The following is a 19,390-nucleotide window of genomic DNA, read 5'->3' as shown; positions in this document are numbered from 1 at the left end:
CCAAAATATGGAGTCACAGGGAAATATACAAATGCCTCGTGAGGGACTCATGACTCAAAGTAATATTAGCAGAGCCATAAATGTACATCAGACTTGTCGATGACTCGCTCAACTAAAACTGGCTTATACTGGCTCACACTGAAGACTGACTCATACTCAAGACTGGCTCAACTGCCCTCTGGCTCTGACAGAACTCTCGCTTCGTTATCGGCAGGTCTCGACGCTCCCTCATAAACAACAAAAATACAAAGAGAGGAGGAGTCAAATAATTGCCAATTGTCATTATGGCAGCAGGAAGGACAGTAGGCTGTACCAAGTATTTAAGTAATAATAAACAAACTTGAATAGTTACGGATCCTTCCTGCCGCTGAAGGAAAGTACATCATAAATATCTGGAATTCTGTATAACAGCAGATACCCACAGTTATTTATTGAAACAAGTTCCTCTTAGTTCCTGTAGTGAAGCCTTTGCCAGGTCTTCTGACTGGAGGGCATGGACCCCTTTTCCTCAGTCGAGTTGTCCTTGCTATTGATGAGCTTTGAACCGTCTCGTCCACCTTATTAGCTTAGTCCTCCCAAGGTCGCTGTAACTCTCTGCAGGCCAACTTAGTCACTGAATTATTCTTGGGAGAGGTCTCAGATTAGATCTCGCCCTCAAGATTTATTCTGCAATCTGTATCCTTGTAGCATGTTGACAAGTTGCATTTGTATCTTACCTGGCTTTCAGAGGGCTGGGGATTCCTTTTATTCTTGTCACTGATAAGACTCAAGAACTCTTGATCCCCACCTGTCAAGAATTTGTTAGTGGAACTGTATTAGATGCTTCTTGCTCAGTATAAACCCTGTAGCACTATCTACGAGAACTTGACTTCTTAGGCCAATGTTGGGTTCTCTTTGTAGCATTGGCAGGCACAAAAAGATGGTGTCTAGAGCACCCTTTTCTGATTTCATAAAGTAACTAAGCAGACATACCATTCATCCTGTGAGGAGGACAGTCATCCAGTTTTGGTTGAAATAATTCTAAACAGGGTCATTGGCCCATCTCTAGCCATTCAATGAACTTTTCAGTTGACAGGTAATGAGTGCAGGTGTCTAGTGGGTAGCAGACTACATTAACTTATTTCACCCAATGAACACTGCCCATAAGTCTTTGGTCCTTTTTCCTTAGGACTTGTGGCGAGTGCTGAACAGGTTGTGTAATCTCCAATCTCTGATCAGACAAAAGAGCATGTTGCCAGAGGCACTCAGGTGGCATAAAGCTTGAGGTTGATTAGGTGAGCAACTGGCTGTCTCTCCCTTTTGTCTTCCTCTGTGAGGCAGCAGTCAGGTTGAGTGTGTACTGGATGAGCCACGACGTAGGCAAACCTCACAGTCAGGCATCTATTTTAGACTCTTTAGCTCATGAGATGTGGCTCCCTCCTCCCTCCATTTTAACAAAAGCAAGTGGGGGAGGGAAGTTGCCTCGTGGTAAAGGTGGTATCTGAATCCATCAACTTCTGATTAACCCAGACACTATCTGCCCACTAACCTTTAGGGCAGCACCTGGTTCTCCAACGTTTTCCTAACGTGAAAATTCAGACACAACTCACTTTGGCTCAGAGCTCTGTCTGTTTTGCATCCCTGTTCCAGATTTACATAGAGGTTACAGGAGTCATTATTTCTCTCATTATAATCATGACAGGAGCCTGGCCATTGCATTTGGAGATTCAGCTTTCCAGTTAGTTGAGAGACTATCCCCCCACCTAAGGAGTGAGTCTCCTGCAATATAGGTGATGGTTTGTATTTCTGTAGGAACAATTATAAAAATTTTTAAGTAACTTGTATTTTTATTAGGTTTACAAACCAGTCTTTTACCGTAATCCCACCTCAATCACCTTGTGTAGCCTCTGATGTTGAAGGAAAAATTGCTTGTTGTCAGCAGGCAACTGGGGGGCCTCTCCCCATTCATTTACCTATCACTAGTTAACTATCTTGTTACCATGGTTCAGTGACCAATTGCATATTACAGTGAGGAATATTCTCACATAAAATGATCATGTATGTATATCTAGGAAAGTAGAAATCAGAAAATTTTCTGACATTATATGTAAGTCCTCTATATTTTTTCAGTGCCCTGCAACATTCCTCAGTCTGTTTTACAACATTTACGATGGCTTCTGCAGAAAGATCAACTTGGCCAGGATGTTTTTCTCATAGGACCTCCTGGACCCCAGAAAAGATTGTTAGCTTTAGCATATTTACAGCTCACTAAACGAGAAGCTGAATATGTTACCCTCACAAGAGATACAACAGACACAGACCTCAAGCAAAGGAGAGAGATCAAAGGGGGTACTTCATTTTATCATGATCAGGTAATTTTTTTCTGAATTTAATGATGTTTCAAAGATACTTGTTTTTTCTAAAAATTTATATTCCTGAGAACTTTGTCTTATTTTTGTGTATTATTGTAAAAAAATGGTAGTCAGATTTTAAACTGAGGTCTTATTCTATATTTTTTTCAGAGTGCTGTACGAGCAGCTGTGGAAGGTCGTATTTTAATTTTAGAAGGTATAGAAAAAACAGAAAGAAATGTTCTGCCAGTTCTTAACAACCTTCTGGAAAATAGAGAGATGCAGCTTGAAGATGGGAGATTTTTGATAGCTAGTCACAGATATGATAAACTACTTCAGGTTTGTCTGTATTTGAACTTTTGCAGTACTCTGAGAAGAAGTTTTTAAAAAGATAGGTGTAACCTGTCAGAGTTGTAAAAGTAGTTAAGATTGTGCATCTGCGTGCGATGCACAGTGCATGCTCAGCCAACTCTCTGTTGCATTATTAAATTATTGATGCTTCTTAGTCTACTATGCATGTTGTTTGAGTGTGGATGCCCTGTCTTTCTCTCCAAGTTTCTCTAGCATGTCTTTCTTCCAACTTGTTACTGCTTCTGAAGCATGTACAGTAGTTGTGCCATTGTTGGTGTTGATCATGTTTGCTGCCTGTTCACATCCATGAGTGGTGTTCTGATATGTTGCAGCTGGTGTACTTTTCTTTGATTTTTCTTCCTCCACATGCTGCTGTGACTACTATGCTTAGTCATTCTACCTGAGTGTCCAGTGGTGGCAGCTTGTACTCTTATCATAGGTAATTCTGCCTGTATGTTTTGTTTTGCAGTTTTTTTAGGTGCTTGTGTTGTTCTGGTGTTTTTGAGTCTGTTACTATGTCATTATCCATTTGTTTGTATGAGGATACAAACTTCTGTTTTTTATATGGAATACCTTTTGCGAGAGCTGTCCTAGTCATTGAAGGTTGCTACCAGGTGGTTAAATAACAGCAGACAAGTGAGGGGGACTCACTCATCCACTTGGTATGCAGTGCCACTTTTTCTTTGGGTATTTTACTTGGTATAGATGTACCAGACTATTTCTTTTATCATGGCTGTTGTTGGAGCTTACTTGAGTATTTTCTTGTTTTAGTGCTTTTGCTTATCTGTGGATTGTGCTCATTGTGTTTTTGTAATAATGATGATGCCTAATAAACCATCCTTAGGAAAAATGATTAGTGAAGATCCTGAGGTCGACATGCTGCCCATGACAATCTACCTTCATTTTATGCATATGATTTGCAGAGATCAGCAATGCATGCTGGCTGGCAATGATGTCAAGTATGTCTCATTGTCACCTGTCCGTGGAAGATACATGAAAATTGAGAAAAAGATGTGTAGGTACTGTTGGTGCTACCTTGAGCCCTGCTGCTTCTACTGGGGTGGTGTCCATCTGTCCTCCCTCACTTGGTCTGAGGAGGGTACACATTGACCAGGTGATGATCAACTTGTACTCTGTGCATGGGGTTGTTGTTGTTAGTGCACCTGCCTTCCCCACCACTCCTGCTGTGGTTCCTGCCTTTCTGGCATCTGCTAGTATTACTGTAAGATTTCCCAAGGAGACAAAGAAGCTGCTGAAGGTATGCAGGATTCACTGTGGTCTGGGGTTTCCTTCCCAATATACTGCCGTGAATCATGTGACGTTGGCTAAAGGTCTAATGTCGGATCAGTCTCAGTGGACCTCATTCATTTAGCCATGGTTTCTTACCCCAGAGTCCCGTGTGCTATGGCCACAGATGTTCCTGCTGTTCTTGCTAGTTCTTGATCACCAAAACCTTGTGGGATCCTTTGTTCCCATATATTTCCATTTGAGCTATCCAGCATTCTGTATAATTTATTCATATCTGTTCATGCTTCTTAGATTTTTTGATGTTAATATTCAGTTTTCTTTTCCTTATTATATACTTTTAATGGTTTCTAACTGTTCTATATTCTTCTCATGCACCTATAGTCCTTAACCTTTGCAGTTTGTCTTCTTTACATCTTTTTTCCTCTTTAGTCTTTAGTTCCTCAATCCAGAGTGATCTGTCCTTAGTGATTATGCAGTTTGCTATTAACAGACACATATATTCACTTTTATTTGCCCGATTACAAACAATCATAATACAATTTACACAGTCTGCTCTCAGTAGGTCAAGGTTGCTATGATCACAAGGAATATTATTACTGTAGTCCTTCAATAATCCTTATCACTATCATCATTTTCAAAAATTCAACATTATCCGGACACAACCGGATCCCAGGGACCAAGGCTCAAGATATATGACATATAAATTTCAAAAAATTTGAAAAAAACTGGTTGGCAATGCGGCTTCAGGAAAATGTTGGTAACACTGCTTACTCTTTGTAAACAGACTGAGAAAGGGTTGTGGTGGGTGGGGGAGGCCTGGAGAAACTTCCATGGTGATAAGTGCGGGTCAGGTGGTTGGGCACCATGGGAGAGGAGGGACAGTAAGGCTGGGTAGAGAAACACTCAGAGAAGGGGTTGCTTTGGAAGGTGGGTGGAGCTGGGGAGCAGTTTTCCTGGCTGGGAAGGGGTGGGGATGCAGTGTTGGATGGGTGAAGAGGGCTAGGTCTGACTTGCTGGAGCTTGTTTTTTTTAGTGATTTTATGTGTATGATAATTCAAATTTTATTAAAGGATATTTTGTTCATGAGACTTACCTGTCAGATATATATATAGCTGTATTCTCCGAAGTCCGACAGAATTTCAAAATTCGCGGCACACGCAGTGGCCGGGCAGGTGGTTAGTACCCATTCCCGCCGCTGGGAGGCGGGTATCAGGAACCATTCCCATTTTCTATTCAGATTTTCTCTGTCGCCGGACTGTCAACACTTGTTGTCAGTTCCTCCGCCATTTGGATTTCGAAATTTGTTGTCACTTAAGTATTTTGGTTGTTTTCTGGTATTCGACTGGATCTGTGACTTGGCATACGCTCTTTGTGGACCGTTTTTTATTTTGCTTTTGACTTTTCTTATAATTAAGATGTCTTACCTCTAGCTATTGAGTCTGTAGCTTGGGTGAATGTAAGGTGAGGCTATCGAAGACTTCGATAGTTCCTCACACTTTATGTATGATATGTAAGGGTGTTCAATGCTCTATGATAATTGGTATAATGAATGTGTGGGATTATCTGAGGGTGAGTGGAAGAAATATGAAGCCTATATGCTTAAATTGGAGCGTGATAGGCTGAGGAGATCTTCCTCCTAGAGTGCATCCTTAGATGGACAGTCAGGGTTTTCTCCTACTAGTAACCCTGTAGTAAATTTTAGTACTAACCCTGTAGTTTGTTGCTGCAGAAGGTAATACCCTGGCTCTCGTGTTGGAGTCAATGCGTGCTCTTGAAACTAAAGTGAATGCAATTCAAACGCAAAGTGTTAGTGCTAGTGCCCCTAGTGTTGTGGAGGGGGCGTCAGATCGGCCCTATAATGCCTCTAGGCCTGGACCTCTGTCGAACTCCCAGGACCAGGGAGGGGGCATGTCGAAAGCCGCATGAGGGTTACGGGGGCTTCCCACCGATCTGGCGTCCCTTCGGCAGGTCCTGATGACGCTATCCAGGCTGCCAGGGATCGTGCACAGGCACGCATCCTGAAGGATTGCTTCTCGTCCTCCGACACATCCTCCCCGCCTCGGGGTTGGAGCTCTCGGTTGGACTCTTGCCCTCTTAAGAGAAGCTTAGAGGAGAGGACGCTTCACGTCCTCTTCCTCTAGACGTTTGTGCTCTTCCCCGAAAGTTGCATGGATATTCCTCCGCAGAAGGTTCAGCCCTTCTCCCTCTGAGAGTTGCTTCTCCAACGCTGTAAGATTTTGTTGGGTTTGCAACAACAGCTGGATGCTCTCATGAACCTTTCAAGATTCAAACTGCCTGTTAAGAGGTACAGACTTTCACCTTTAAGAGGTCTCCTCACCTTCGTCTTCCTCGCCTGCTAGATGTTTTGGGGCTTCGTCTGTCGTCTAGAGAGAGTGTTTAGTGGCTTCCTAATCGTCTTCCCCTATTTGAGGTGTTGGACTTTTCTCTTGACTCGCGCCAGGAGCGCGTGTCTTGCTCTTCGTGGCGCTTCTCACGCTTCACGCGCCTCACCTTGACGCCGGCGCGCTTAGCCATGACGCCGCGCGCCACGCTGTGACTCTCTTCTCGTACTTGCCACGGAGCCTCTCGCACGTCACGCCATGACGCTCCGCGCTCGCTTCGCCGTATAGCTTCAAGTCTTGTGTTGACGCCGCTCCAGTTGTACATCATGACGCACAACTACCCGCTTCAACATCTGATGTCCTTCTTAATTTAGCCAGTACTTGACTTCTTCGATCATGGGAGTTCCCGCTTTACGACGCGGCTTCTTAATCGGAACTACTTTCACCACTCACTCAAGACCCGCCAGCCGGGGAAGAACTTCCTCTTTCGTCACAGCCTTTGGATGAAGAGAAACATCTTTCGTCTTCTTCTTCCTCTGATTATCAGACTCTGGCTTTTTTACTTAAGGATCTGTTTCCTGAGACTTTTCAACCTTCGGCTCCTCTCTCTCCACCTTCGCAGTTGTCTTTGTCTTAAGGGGAGCGTTTGACGAAAAAATCGAAAAATCAAAATTTTCTGGGATATTTTATATATGGTATCATACATATCCTGACTATCTTCTCAGAAAGTTTTATTAAATTCGCCATAGTTAGGAGTTATAAACAAAAACAGTAACCCTATCATAGACAAAATTACATTTTTCGTATAATATAATGATAATGTCAGTATATCGGTAGTAATTTCCTTTTAGCTATGAAATAATAATATCTAATGTGTTATATGGCAACCCTGTGGACCTAGTACGCATCAGCGAAAGCCAGGAATGCCGCAGGGCAGTCAGTGGCAGTCAGTCAGTAGCAGCTCAGAGCTTGACTAAGTAATACGTTGCGCTGCCCAACCTGAGCCGTGTTTTGACACTCGCTTCATCTAGCTTCATTTAGCGAAGTTATATTACTTTGCAAGTCTATTGTTATATTTTTTGGCTTTTCAAACATGTCGTAAAACATCAAACTGTGTAACAGCAAGCAAATAAATACACAGAGAAGCAAAAAATATCGTATATCTTAAAACTAAAGTTATCGACATTCAAACTGCATCTCCTCCATAACGAATGCACCGATCTCAATGATACAAAAAGCAAACGAAAGCTAAATAAATTGCCTACAAACAAAGGGGCTTCCATGGGAAGCAACACGAGACCCGCACCACGAGAGAGAGAGTTTTTCCCGAAGGAATGTCACTTCAAGAGAGGTAGCAAGTGACTCCTTTCATCTCCAGACTCCATTAGCAACCAGGCTTCATTTTGCACAAGCCTGGAAAGAGAGAGAGGCAGACGTTTGGTCCCTCCTACTGTTAGAGAGAGGTTACTTGATTCCCTTCCTGTCTCCTCCTCCTTTGTTTTTTGTTTCCCAATTGCCATCCTGTCAAACAGAAAATTCTGTTTGACCTGCTCGAGCGGAGAGCAGTGGAACAGGTCTTGGACTCGCAGTTCCCCGGGATTTTACTACAGATTGTTTCTAGTCCCAAAACTTTCAGTAGGCTGGAGACCCGTCTTGGACGTCAACAGGTCGAACAACTTGGTCCGAAGGAAAAGTTCAAGATGGAGACCTCGCAGTCAATACTAGGAGCCCTTCATCCCGGGATTGGATGGTATCTTTGGATCTCCAAGATACTTATCTTCACCCCCAATTCATCCACGTTCGATGAAGTATCTCAGGTTGTCTTGGGGACTAGACATACCAGTTCAGGGCTCTCTGCTTTGGACTCTGCACAACGGCCATACCACGTTGAAAGCACTGCTTCGTCCGATCCGATCAGCGAAGTTAAAACGCGTTGTCTGGTCAGTTCTTGGATGGGTGACCGCATGGGAACACCAGATGCTGTTGTCGTCACATTTTGCTCCGAGGGTGTTTACACTTCTCATGAAAAACGTTGCGATGCAGTTGCACCTGTCGCACGTCAGGATCTCACTCTACTTGGACGACTGGTTGATTCGAGCGTCGTCGAAGCAAAGGTATCTGGAGGACCTTCAGTTGACTCTGCAACTCGTGAAGTCCCTGGGACTTCTGGTCTGTGGAAAAGTTGCAGCTGATCCCCTCACTGTCCATTGTGTCTGGGAATTCAGATGTATTCAGCGGCTTTTATAGCATCTCCGTCGCAAGAACGGCAACTTCTATGTACGAAAAAGTCTCGGCCTTCTTGAGGAAGGAAACATGCTCGGTGAGGGAATGAATGAGTCTGCTGGGGACCATTTCCTCGCTGGAGAAGTTTGTTTCCCTGGGGAGTCTGCATCTCAGGCCTCTTCAGTTCTTTCTGTTGGAGAACTGGCAAAGCAAGGAAGACTTGAAAGAGGAATTGAGAATTCTTCCTTCTATAAAAGAGGATCTGTAGTGGTGGCTCGATCCAACGAAATTGCAGAAAGGGATCTCCCTCAAGCTTCTGAACCCCGACCTAGTGTTGTTTTTCCTACGGGTCGTCAACAGGTTGGGGGGCAACACTAGGGGGAGAGGAAGTGTTAGGAACCTGGAGAGAGGAACAGGTGTCCTGGCACATCAACATCAAAGATTTGGCGGCTATCTTTTAGCTCTCCAATTCTTCGAGGTCCAAGTTTGCAATCGTGTAGTTCTAGTAAACTCGGACAACACTACGGCATTGGATTACCTCAAGAGACAGGGCGGAACACTCTCTTGTTCTCTGTTCAGCCTTGCAAGAGAGATTATTCTTTGAGCCTATGCTTGCAACATTTCAATTCTCACAAGTTTTGTTGCAGGGGTCGAAAATGTTCGAGCAGACCTGCTCAGTTGGCGCCATCAACTCCTGCCGAAGGAATGGACCCTTCATCAGGAGGTTTGCCAAGATTTTTGGAAATTTTGGGGTTGCCATCTTGTGGATCTTTTCACGACCTCAAGAACAGCGAGGCTCCCTCTATAAAGCTCATCTGTACTCGACCCGGGGGCAGTTGCGATAGATGCTCTTCTCTGGGATTGGACGGGAATAGATGTTTACGCCTTTTCCCCCGTTCAAATTTCTGGGAGAAGTCATACGCAAGTTCGCGGCCTCACAAGGGACGAGGATGACTCTCATCCCCACGTTTTGGCCTTCGAACCACTGGTTCTCGGAGTTTCTCTTCTGGTTGGTAGACGTTCCGAGGACCCTTCCTATGAGAGCAGACCTGCTCATACAACCCCACTTCGCGAGATATCTTCAAAATCTCCCCGCTCTGAACCTGACTGCTTTCAGACTATCGAAGATTGGTCAGAGCGAAGGGGTTTTTCTGGCCAGGTGGCACGGGCCATCGCTAGAGCCAGAAGTTCTTCATCTAACAGGATACATCTAGCGAAGTGAGCAACCTTCAAAGGTCGGTGTAGAAAGAAGGGTTTTTCCTCTTCCTCTATCACTGTGAGCCAGGTTGCGGATTTTCTCCTTTACTTAAGAGAAAAACTCTGTATAGCAGTTCCGACTATCAAGTGTTATCGGAGCATGCCTTCGACTGTTTTCAGACACAGAGGATTAGATTTGTCTGACAATAAGGACCTCCACGATCTTACGAGCTCTTTCAAGACGTCCAAGGTTCCTCAGCTAATTCCTCCTGCTTGGAACTTGGACGTAGTGCTCAAGTTTTTGATGTTTAGTCCTTTTGAACCTCTCCACTCTGCATCTCTTAAGGATGTTACTCGAAACGGCATTCCTCACGGCTCTGGCGACGAGAAAGAGAGTGAGCGAAGTTCGAGGCCGTCATGTGGGCTTCAAGGAACACGATGCTGTCAATTCTTTAAGCCCTAAGTTCTTGGCTAAGAATGAAAGGCCTTCTAACCCTTGGCCTAGACACTTTGAAATTAAAGGTTTAGCAGACCTTATTGGACAGGAACCTGAGGGAGTTCTATGTCCAGTTATAGCTCTCAAGTACTACCTTAAAAGAACACAGGACACTCGTGGTCCCTCGGATAATTTATGGTGTTCTGTGAGGCATCCAGTTAAACCTATGTCGAAGAATGCACTGGCATTCTTCATTAGGGACGTCATTAAGGACGCACACTCTAGTTGCGACGACTCCAACTTCAAGTTGTTGAGAGTTAACGCTCACGAGGTGAGGGCAGTTGCTACCTCCATGGCGTTCCAGAAAAATATGGTACTCAGTGACATTCTCAGTGCCACATTTTGGCGAAGTCAATTCAGTGTTTGCCTCACACTCTTGGCCAGATGTTTAGGTAGCATACGAAAATTGCTTTTCACTGGGACCATACATTGCTGCTTCAGCAACCTTGGGGACAGGGGTAACTCTGATCCTATCCCCTTTAATTGTGTTTTTATGGTTGTTGGGTCGACTACTGGAGGCAGTCTTCCCAATCCTTTGCAAACTAACGCTTTAGGTGTTGGTTAGGTGGTTAGTAATGCTCTTTTGTCCTCTTTGTATGGTCTATGATCTAGTCACATTTTGGTCACGCCCGTTGACAGATCATCTAGAAGTCGCCAGCTATATAGGTCACTACCTGCTGGGGTCTCTAGTAAAGCAGAAGCAGACTAGAGTGACAGTAACCACTCAGTCAGCTACGCTATCAGATAAGGAACCAAAATAATTTTACCAATAATTGGTTTTTTCCCTAATTCTTGGCTGTCTCTACCCCCCCTCCAAAGGTGGTATTCAGCTATATATATATCTGACAGGTAAGTCTCATGAACAAAATGATATTTTAATGATAAAATAAAGTTTGTTCATACTTACCTGGCAGATATATATATTCAGATTGCCCTCCCTCCTCCCCTCAGGAGTCAGTGGCGTTAGAAAATCTGAATAGAAAATGGGAATGGTTCTTGATACCCGCCTCCCAGCGGCGGGAATGGGTACTAACCACCTGCCCGGCCACTGCGTTTGCCGCGAATTTTGAAATTCTGTCGGACTTTGGAGAATACAGCTATATATATATCTGCCAGGTAAGTATGAACAAACTTTATTTTATCATTAAAATATCATTTTTATGATTTCCCCTGGTTTTCTGGATTTGTAGAACACTTTAACAGGTCAGCAATGGAATTTTACTCACTTGGCCTTGAAAATCTGACTTTACAGTCCAGGGAATCATAAAAAGAAAAGAAAAAAGGGATGTTTCATATGAGCTTAGGGCTCTACTTCATGAGGGAATGTTACGTAATTGTATTTATAATAAAAGGATAAAAAAAATAAGGAAAAGTAAACAATATTGAGGCTTGCGAAGCCTGGAGGTCTTCCTACTGGAGACTTGAATGGTCGCAAGGCACAGCCCAAGAAGAGTCCACGGCAAATGGGTCTCTTGGCAAGAGAGATTTAAGGATTACATGCCAGTAAGGGAAAATATAAAACATACAGATGGATCAAGACTGCATTGGGGGTGCCTAGGTCTTGAGGGATGAATGAACACTTAACACTGGAACACAAAACACTTGAAACAGCACTGGGTAAAATGGCACAATGAATGCAGAGATATATTGGCACTCAATAAACACTTCTAAAGGCAAAATGTCTTGACTGAAAAGCCTTCACTTGTACTTTACCATTGGGGGGGAAGCGGGTCTCTGGGGAAGAATGACGAAGGTCGATTGCACTCATGGCACTATACACTAGTTCACATGGAATGTCCGTTCACGTGGTGATGGAGGAACTGGATCCGAGTCAGGAGGGTCAGGTGGTGACCGGGTGGGGGGCAAGGGGGCTCTCAGCTTCTCATAGCGATCTCCTGCGCAGTGTCCTGTGGAAAGACGATTCAGCTCGATCACTCTGCCTCATAGAATGGTTGTTTTAAGCAGCTTAGTTCATTTCAGCTGCTTAAGGGAGTGGCACTCAACCTCTTATCCTTGCCCCTTTTGACTGTGCTATCCAAATGTCTTCCCAGGTAAAAGGGAAGCGAAAGATCAGAATACTGATAAATTTTATGTGTTGGTATCTGGGTCAACTTGGGTCGGCTATGCGTCGACAATCCCACTCTCAACATTCTAAAGGGTCGGCTTTTAGCGACTTTTTGCTAATTATAATAGCTCCCCACGGAAGATAACATACGCACCTTCATTCGGGTGCGAATGTTGATAATTAAGAAGTCGGAAAAGATGCTTTATGTTACGTTACTAGGATACTCCTTCCAACACAAACTGATATTACTTTACTTTAATACCACGGCATATTAATTTCATTTGATTCTAAGAGCATGAGTTATTTAAGATTACAAGGTCAAGGTAATTAGAGGCAGGTGTCAAAATATTAATAATTAAATTACATATACATGTGTCCTTAATTCTAAATAAACAGAGACATGCGGTTAGTTTGCCTTTAAGAGGCTCTAACATTACAATACACATCTCGTGTTTTCGCTTTCAAGTACTGGTGGGCGGTGCCTAGCGTGGCACTACTTTACACGTAATTGAGCAAGCTAAAACAGAAAGGAGGGGGGTGTGGAATGAAGTTCCTGGGATTACAAGAAGGCAGGGGAATGTGCCACCACCATCTGGCTGGCGGGCCATGCCCCCTGTATTTAAGAAGTACTGGCCCAGACCTGCCTTTTACGGCTGTAGCCCTCGGGTTTTCTTGCCTTGAGATGGAGTTTTGTGCACTAGTAAGGCCCCAGGGTATTACTCACTATGATACCGGGATAGGACATTGGCGATCTTGTTATCTGTGCCTTTGATGAGCTCGATTCTCCAGTGACAGTCCTGGAGATCGAGGCACCACCGCATTAAATGTTTATTCTGATTCCTAAATGTAGTTAGATACCGCAAGGGTGTTATGATCATTATACACCATTAGTGGGAAGGTGTGGTCGGCGTGGTATGACTCAAAGTGTTTCATCGCCAGTACCATTCCTAGCAATTCCTTTTTGATGGTACTATAATGGGTTTCTGCGGGTTTCAATTTCTTGGCGTAATATGCCACTGGGCGTCTGACTCCCTCTTTCTCCTGGAACATTACTGCTCCGGTGCCGACGTCGCTGGCATCTACTGCTAGGCAGAAGGGCCGTTTGTAGTCTGGGGTGTGCAGTACCGGCCTGGTGATTAAGACGGCCTTCAAATTATCATATGCCCTTTTGCACTCTTCCGTGCACCTGAAGGGCTGCTTTCCCCGGAAGAGGTTAGTGATGGAGGCAGCAGCATCCGCAAAGTTTGGAATAAATCTTCGAAAGTACTGCACCATTCCAATGAAGCGTTGGGCATCCCGTTTGGTTGGCAGGTAGGCCATATTCCTTATGGCTTCTATATTTGCCTCTTTGGCGCTAGTCACCCATTTCCTACTTGATGGCCCAAGTTCGTAATTTCCCCGACTCTGAACTGGCACTTTTTAAGGTAGATTACTAAATTGGCTTTTCCCAGGGCAGTTAAAATTTGCTCTAATATCTCTAAGTGCTCTTCCCAGGTACTGGCGTAGGTGACAATGTTGTCCAAGTATACCACACAGTTTTGTATGCCCGCTAGTACCTTGTTCATCAGACATTGGAAACAGGTGGGAGCATTATTTAAACTGAATGGCATAACTCGGCATTGATAGATTCTGCTAGGAGTTATGAACTCCGTCCGAGGCGCGACTCCTTGGACAGCGGGACTTGCCAATAGCCCTTCTCCAAGTCAATCTTGCTTAGATAGGGGGCACTCCCCAGGCTATCTAAGCAAGCCTGGATCCGTGGAAGGGGGTTAAGGTTCTGACTCCGTTGCTTCATTCAATTTTCAGAAATCGATGCAAAGTCGATCTCCACCGCCCTCCTTTGGTATTAGAACTACTGGGGAAGCCCAGGGGCTGCAGCTATGTCCTATAAGGCCAAGGTCGAGTTGGAGCTTGACCTGCTCCTCAATCCTACGGGCCTTATCCGGGTTGACCGAGTAGTATCCCTGAGCTGTGGGTGTTATGTCCTCTCTGATATTTATTGAATGTTGGAGAACGTCTGTGCACCCAACGAGTCAATATCTGTCGGATATCCTCCCAGTGGGTGGCAGCGAGACCGGGAGTAATTTCTTCTATGTTTTCGAGTATTTCCGAATTGGTAGTGGGCGTGTGGGTCAGGGCAGCAGTGCCAACGACTACCCCAAGAGTTGGCGGGTCATCTTTGGGTGCCTCCTCACTATGGGCTTGGTAAGTTTTTAGAAGGTTTATGTGTAGCCACTTGGGCCCTCCTTTTCCTGCAGTCTACCAGATAATTTAGATCTCCGCGCTTTCCCAAGATTTTGTGGGGACCTGAGAAGTGGGTCTCTAGGGGTCTGGTGGCGCCTGTCCAGAGGATTAGGACCTGATCTGTCTCTCGAAGGAGTGAAAGCGGGCTGTCTGGTCGAATCTTATTTTCACCCGTTCTTAGGTGGCCACCTCTGTGGCCTGGACCACCGCCCAAGCAGCCCGAAGGTTCTTTTGTATACTGGGCAATTCTTCCGCCCAATCCGCATGAGCGAGGTCCGCCCACGCGTCATAAAGTACGTCGAGGGGCGCCCGGGTGGAGTGAGCTTATAATAGCTTGAAGGGGCTATACCCTGTGGTTTCAGAGGGAGCATGGCAAGCGGCAAAAAGGGCATACAGAAGGTTGTCCTCCCACGAGCCACCTCCCTCATGTTCCAATTTCTTGAGCGTCGTGGATAGTGATTGGTGAAACCTTTCAATTATCCCTTGGCTCTTGGGATGGTAGGGCGTCGAGTGAAAATGTTTTATTCCGTGACTGGCCATGCCATCACGGAACTCTTTCGACATGAAGTGTCGACCCTGGTCTGTTTGTATAGTGGCGGGAACCCGAACCGACAGAAGAACTTCACTAGGGCCTTCACCTTTTGCTCCTCACCTGAATTGCCTCTGGATATCGGGTAAAGCAATCTATGATGGTGAGGCAGTGGGTGTTTCCTGATTTACTCTTCATTCTCCCTTGCAGAGTAAAATAATCGATGACGACGTCCCTGAAGGGGACACCGGTGGAGGGGACATTCCGGGGCGGGCTTGTGGTACTACCTCATTAGGGTTTCCTGACACTTGACAGGTCGGGGAGGAAGCAACGAATTGTTTCACACTTTTCTGGAGTCTGGGCCAGTGGAATTTGCTCTCAATGGCACGGGCGGTTTGTGCGACACCGAAGTGCCCGCTGATGCTGTCGTGGGCTAAACTCAGCACGTCTTTCTGCAGGGCCGGGGGGACTACCACAAACTTATGGTGCACCTGGGGCGGCTCATTGAGCCCCCGGGTTACCTTATACAAGAGATCAGCCTCCAGCAGGAAGGTGTCTCTCACCAGGTCAGTGAGAGCATCCTTGCTGGTGGCGGCTTCCCTGCGGAGGCGTTGTATTGAGGCATCCGTCTTTTGGGCTTCTATTAACTACTCCCTCGCAAGGGAGGGCAGGGCAGCTGCGCCCCTGGTGATGAGGACAGTGGTAGACGGTGTACTGGTCTCTGCCTTTTCAGGGGCCGGGGGCAGCTCCTGGAGCCAAGGGATTGATCCTAGGGACAGGGCAGGGGGAAGCAGATCCTCCTGATTTCTTCAAGGTGGCCTTGGGACGCCCACAGGTTTGGATGGCTTCAGGCAGCGAAGTGGAATCAAGGGATCCTTCCACTGTACCAGATCTTGTCCCAGGAGAAGAGGCTTCCCAGTTGTTAACATTTCGGCTACGCTGAAGAGGTGCTCCCTTTCTCTAGAGGCGTCACTCGTGGTGACCCTCAATCTGACTGTTGGGAGGTGCTTTTGGTCCCCATTCACCCAGAGGATCATCATCCGTTCATCCTTGCGGATGATGGCTCCATGGGGACCTTGCTGCATGCGATAAGGCTCACCTCCAACCCAGTATCAACTATATTTTCTAACCTCCGGGCAGGACTGGACCCATCTGGAGGTGCGACACTCATGGACTCAAGCCCAATCCACCCGGCAGGCCTTTAGGACAAGCTATGGTGCCCACTGTCTTGGGCTGGTTGTGTCGAGGGCAGAGTTTATAGGAGGAGAAGTAATGTCCCCGCTTTCTGCAGTCGCGGCAGATTTCATGGCGGAACTCCCGCCAGGGCGCAGTGCCCGCTGCAGCAGTGGTCGGGGGGCGGGAACAGGAGGCGGAGGGGTTGGCCGCAAAGGGTGGTGAGAGGGGGCTGTGGGCCGATTCCGGCACTGGTCAGAGGAATGCCCCAGCCTGTTACAAATGCCGCATGTGAGTGTTTTCCCCAAGTTCCCATTCTTGGGGGGAGCAGATCCCCTGAGGAAGGGCGGGGAATAGATCTTCCACCCCATTGATCCCTCCTGAGGGTGGTGAGTCTCCCACGTATCAGCTATGCGGCAACACTCTGTCAGTGTCGCAGGGGCCTTTTCTACTACGTGCGTGGCCAGAGTGGGAGGGGCGTAGCACAGGAAATGTTCTAACTTAAACTTCTCGAGTACCTTGGCTGTGCTGGTGGCCCCTTTGGACTCGAGCCATTTCACTAGCGCCTGCTCCGAGTGGTACGCCCAATCTGACCACGTCTGGCCTATATCTCTTGTCTGCCCTCTCCATCGTCTCCTCCAGCGCTCGGGGGTGATCTCGTACGCCTTGGTGACAACTTGGCATACGACCTCCCAATCTCCCCAGTCCTCCACTGGGAGGGCGTGATAGGCAATCAGTGCCTTCCCTCCCAGGAATTTGGTAAGAACAAGGGAAAGTTCAGCAGGGGGGAGGGCACAGCAGTCTAGGACCCTTTTGGCCCACTCGAGCCATACTTTGTGCTCTGCCTCAGTCCACTTCGGCATAAATGAATGGGCCTGGCTGAGGGCGCTCATCCCCGCAGTGGGAGCAGGAGGAGAGGCACTCATTTGGGCCAACACTTGGAGTTCATGGGCACGCTGTTGTTCTCTCTCTCTCTCTTCTTTCTTTTCTCCGGGCGATTCTTTCTGCATCCTCTCTTTTCTCCTGGGCTATTCTCTCTTTCTCCTTCTCTTGCATCTCTATCTCCTCTCTCTTCTCTTGGGTAATTCTCTCTCTCTCCCGTTCTTGCCTTTCTATCTCCTCTCTCTTCTCCTGGGCAATTCTCTCTTTCTCCCTTTCTTTTCTTTCTATCTCCCTCTCTTGCCACTCCATCTCTTTTTCTTGTCTTGCCATCTCTCTCTCCGCCTTTGCAGCGTCTAGGTTCCCCTGGACCCAGACCCGTAATTCTTGGCCCGACATTCCCAGGTCTTTTCCTGCCTGCATGTAGAACTTAAAGTCTTCATTGTGTTGGGCTCTTGGAGTCGACATTTTGACAGATTTAGTTGGTAGGGCCCTCTAAAGTTAAATGAATTTGGATTGAGAAATAAATGGGATCGGGAACCGATTTAGGTGGGGGCAACCAGGCGATTGGAATTATTTCAACTTAATGAAATGTGGGGGTGTCCTGAATGGCTAAAATGAAGAAATATACTTTATCTCTCGCACGGCCTCGGCCGGTTATTGCGAGGATAGTAGGTTTGTTGTCATTATTTCATCTTAATAAAATGTGGGGGTGGCCTGAATGGCTAAAATGAAGAAATATACTTTATCTCTCTCACGGCCTCGGCTGGTTATTGCGGGGATAGTAGGTTTGTTGTCTCATAAGACTTAGAATTAATTTCGTCACGGAGGACGTGGAATTTGTTTTGTCACGTGGGACGAGGAATTGGTGGACGTCACAGAGGACGTAGAATTTGTGGATATCACGGAGAACGTGGAATTTGAGGATGTCACGGAGGACGTGGAATTTGAGGACGTGGAATTTGTGGACGTCATGGTGGACGTGGAATTTGTGGACGTCACGGAGGATGTGGAATTTGTGGACGTCACGGAGGACGTGGAATTTGTGGACGTCACGGAGGGCGTGGAATTTGAGTACATCATGAAGGACGTGGAATTTGTGGACGTGCTTGAGGATGTAACGGAGGATGTGGAATTTGAGGATGTCAGGGAGGACATGGAATTTGTGGACGTAACGGAGGACGTGGAATTTGAGGACGTCATGGAGAATTTGAGGACATCATGGAGGACGTGGAATTTGTATTTCGTCTCTTAGGACTTGGAAATTGGATTCGTCCCATAGGACTTGGAAATTCCGTCTCGTAGGACGTGGAAATTGAATTTGACCTGTAAGACTTGGAAACTGGATTTGTCCCCTGGGACTTATTGGTCTAGTAGGACATGGAATTTGGATTAAAAAATTTTTTTTTGCTGAGAGTGGCCCGAGTGTGGACAAAGTTACGGGGACAAACTACTCGGGCAGTGAATGAAGATTTGGGTAGGCACGTGGGGAGGGGAAGGGGGGGGATGAAGGTCATCTGACTCTAGGCTGATGCGGGTTATTTTTAGACACTGGTTGAATGAACCCTTTTGTTAACAACACTGTCTGGGCTTTCCTGACTGCGTGGAAATTCCTGGGATGGGCGGATAATGGTGAAATAACCTTGTAATTTTTCATAGAAGCAGAGTTCAAATTTCGCTTTCCTAACACTTGAACTTAGTTTTAGCTAGCTAACCTGAGAGAGAGAGTATTTCAGCAATGCAAACTGATTTCGTCTTGTCCCACGTGGGAGTTCGTCTGTGCCTAAATAATTCTCAATTCTGAAATGCTAAGTGAAAAATTTTGCACAGACGAATTTTTTCGCACTATTCCTCCAAAAGAAAATGGTTAGCACTCGTTTCCTAAATGCTTATCATGAAAGGCATGCATTAACCAAATCTAACACAGTGTTTCTCTTCTCTCAATTGTTACATGCGTCCCTATTTCCCGAATTTCCTAGGGTCAGTCACATTTGTAAAAAATTTCCTATGCTAAGATAAACACATTATTTATGTGGAACTTCTTGGTCTGTGTGCTTGGTATCAGGTTCAGAATTGTCTTGCACCCAGCTTAGCTTTGCTAATCGCTGATTTGGCGAGTTGCAAACACAACAAAGCAACAATAGGGGGGAATTGCAAACGCAAAACGAGATCTATAGGAAGGTCGCCATTTTTATGATTTCCCCTGGTTTTCTGGATTTGTAGAACACTGTAAGAGGTCAGCAACGGAATTTTACTCACTTGGCCTTGAAAATTTGACTTTACGGTCCAGGAAATCATAAAAAGAAAAGAAAA

General features: G+C 45.9%; 1 protein-coding gene across 7 annotated transcripts in view; it reads left to right on the top strand.

The window, feature by feature from the left end:
* The window catches only part of LOC136847478 (von Willebrand factor A domain-containing protein 8-like), a 737,466-nt gene that overhangs the window by 193,700 nt on the left and 524,376 nt on the right, over positions 1–19,390 (top strand). For all 7 annotated transcript variants that reach the window (XR_010855764.1, XM_067119221.1, XM_067119220.1 and 4 more), the window contains exons 4-5: positions 2,110–2,351; positions 2,502–2,669. Coding sequence is in view for 6 of the 7 variants with exons in the window: in XM_067119221.1 (XP_066975322.1) it covers positions 2,110–2,351; positions 2,502–2,669 (410 nt within the window). In the remaining variant the exon portion in view is untranslated. The remainder of the gene's footprint in view (positions 1–2,109; positions 2,352–2,501; positions 2,670–19,390) is intronic.

The sequence above is a fragment of the Macrobrachium rosenbergii genome, chromosome 16 (genome assembly GCF_040412425.1).
Source record: "Macrobrachium rosenbergii isolate ZJJX-2024 chromosome 16, ASM4041242v1, whole genome shotgun sequence".
Taxonomy (NCBI): Eukaryota; Metazoa; Arthropoda; class Malacostraca; order Decapoda; family Palaemonidae; genus Macrobrachium; species Macrobrachium rosenbergii.
This window is presented reverse-complemented; position numbering and strand designations above follow the sequence as displayed.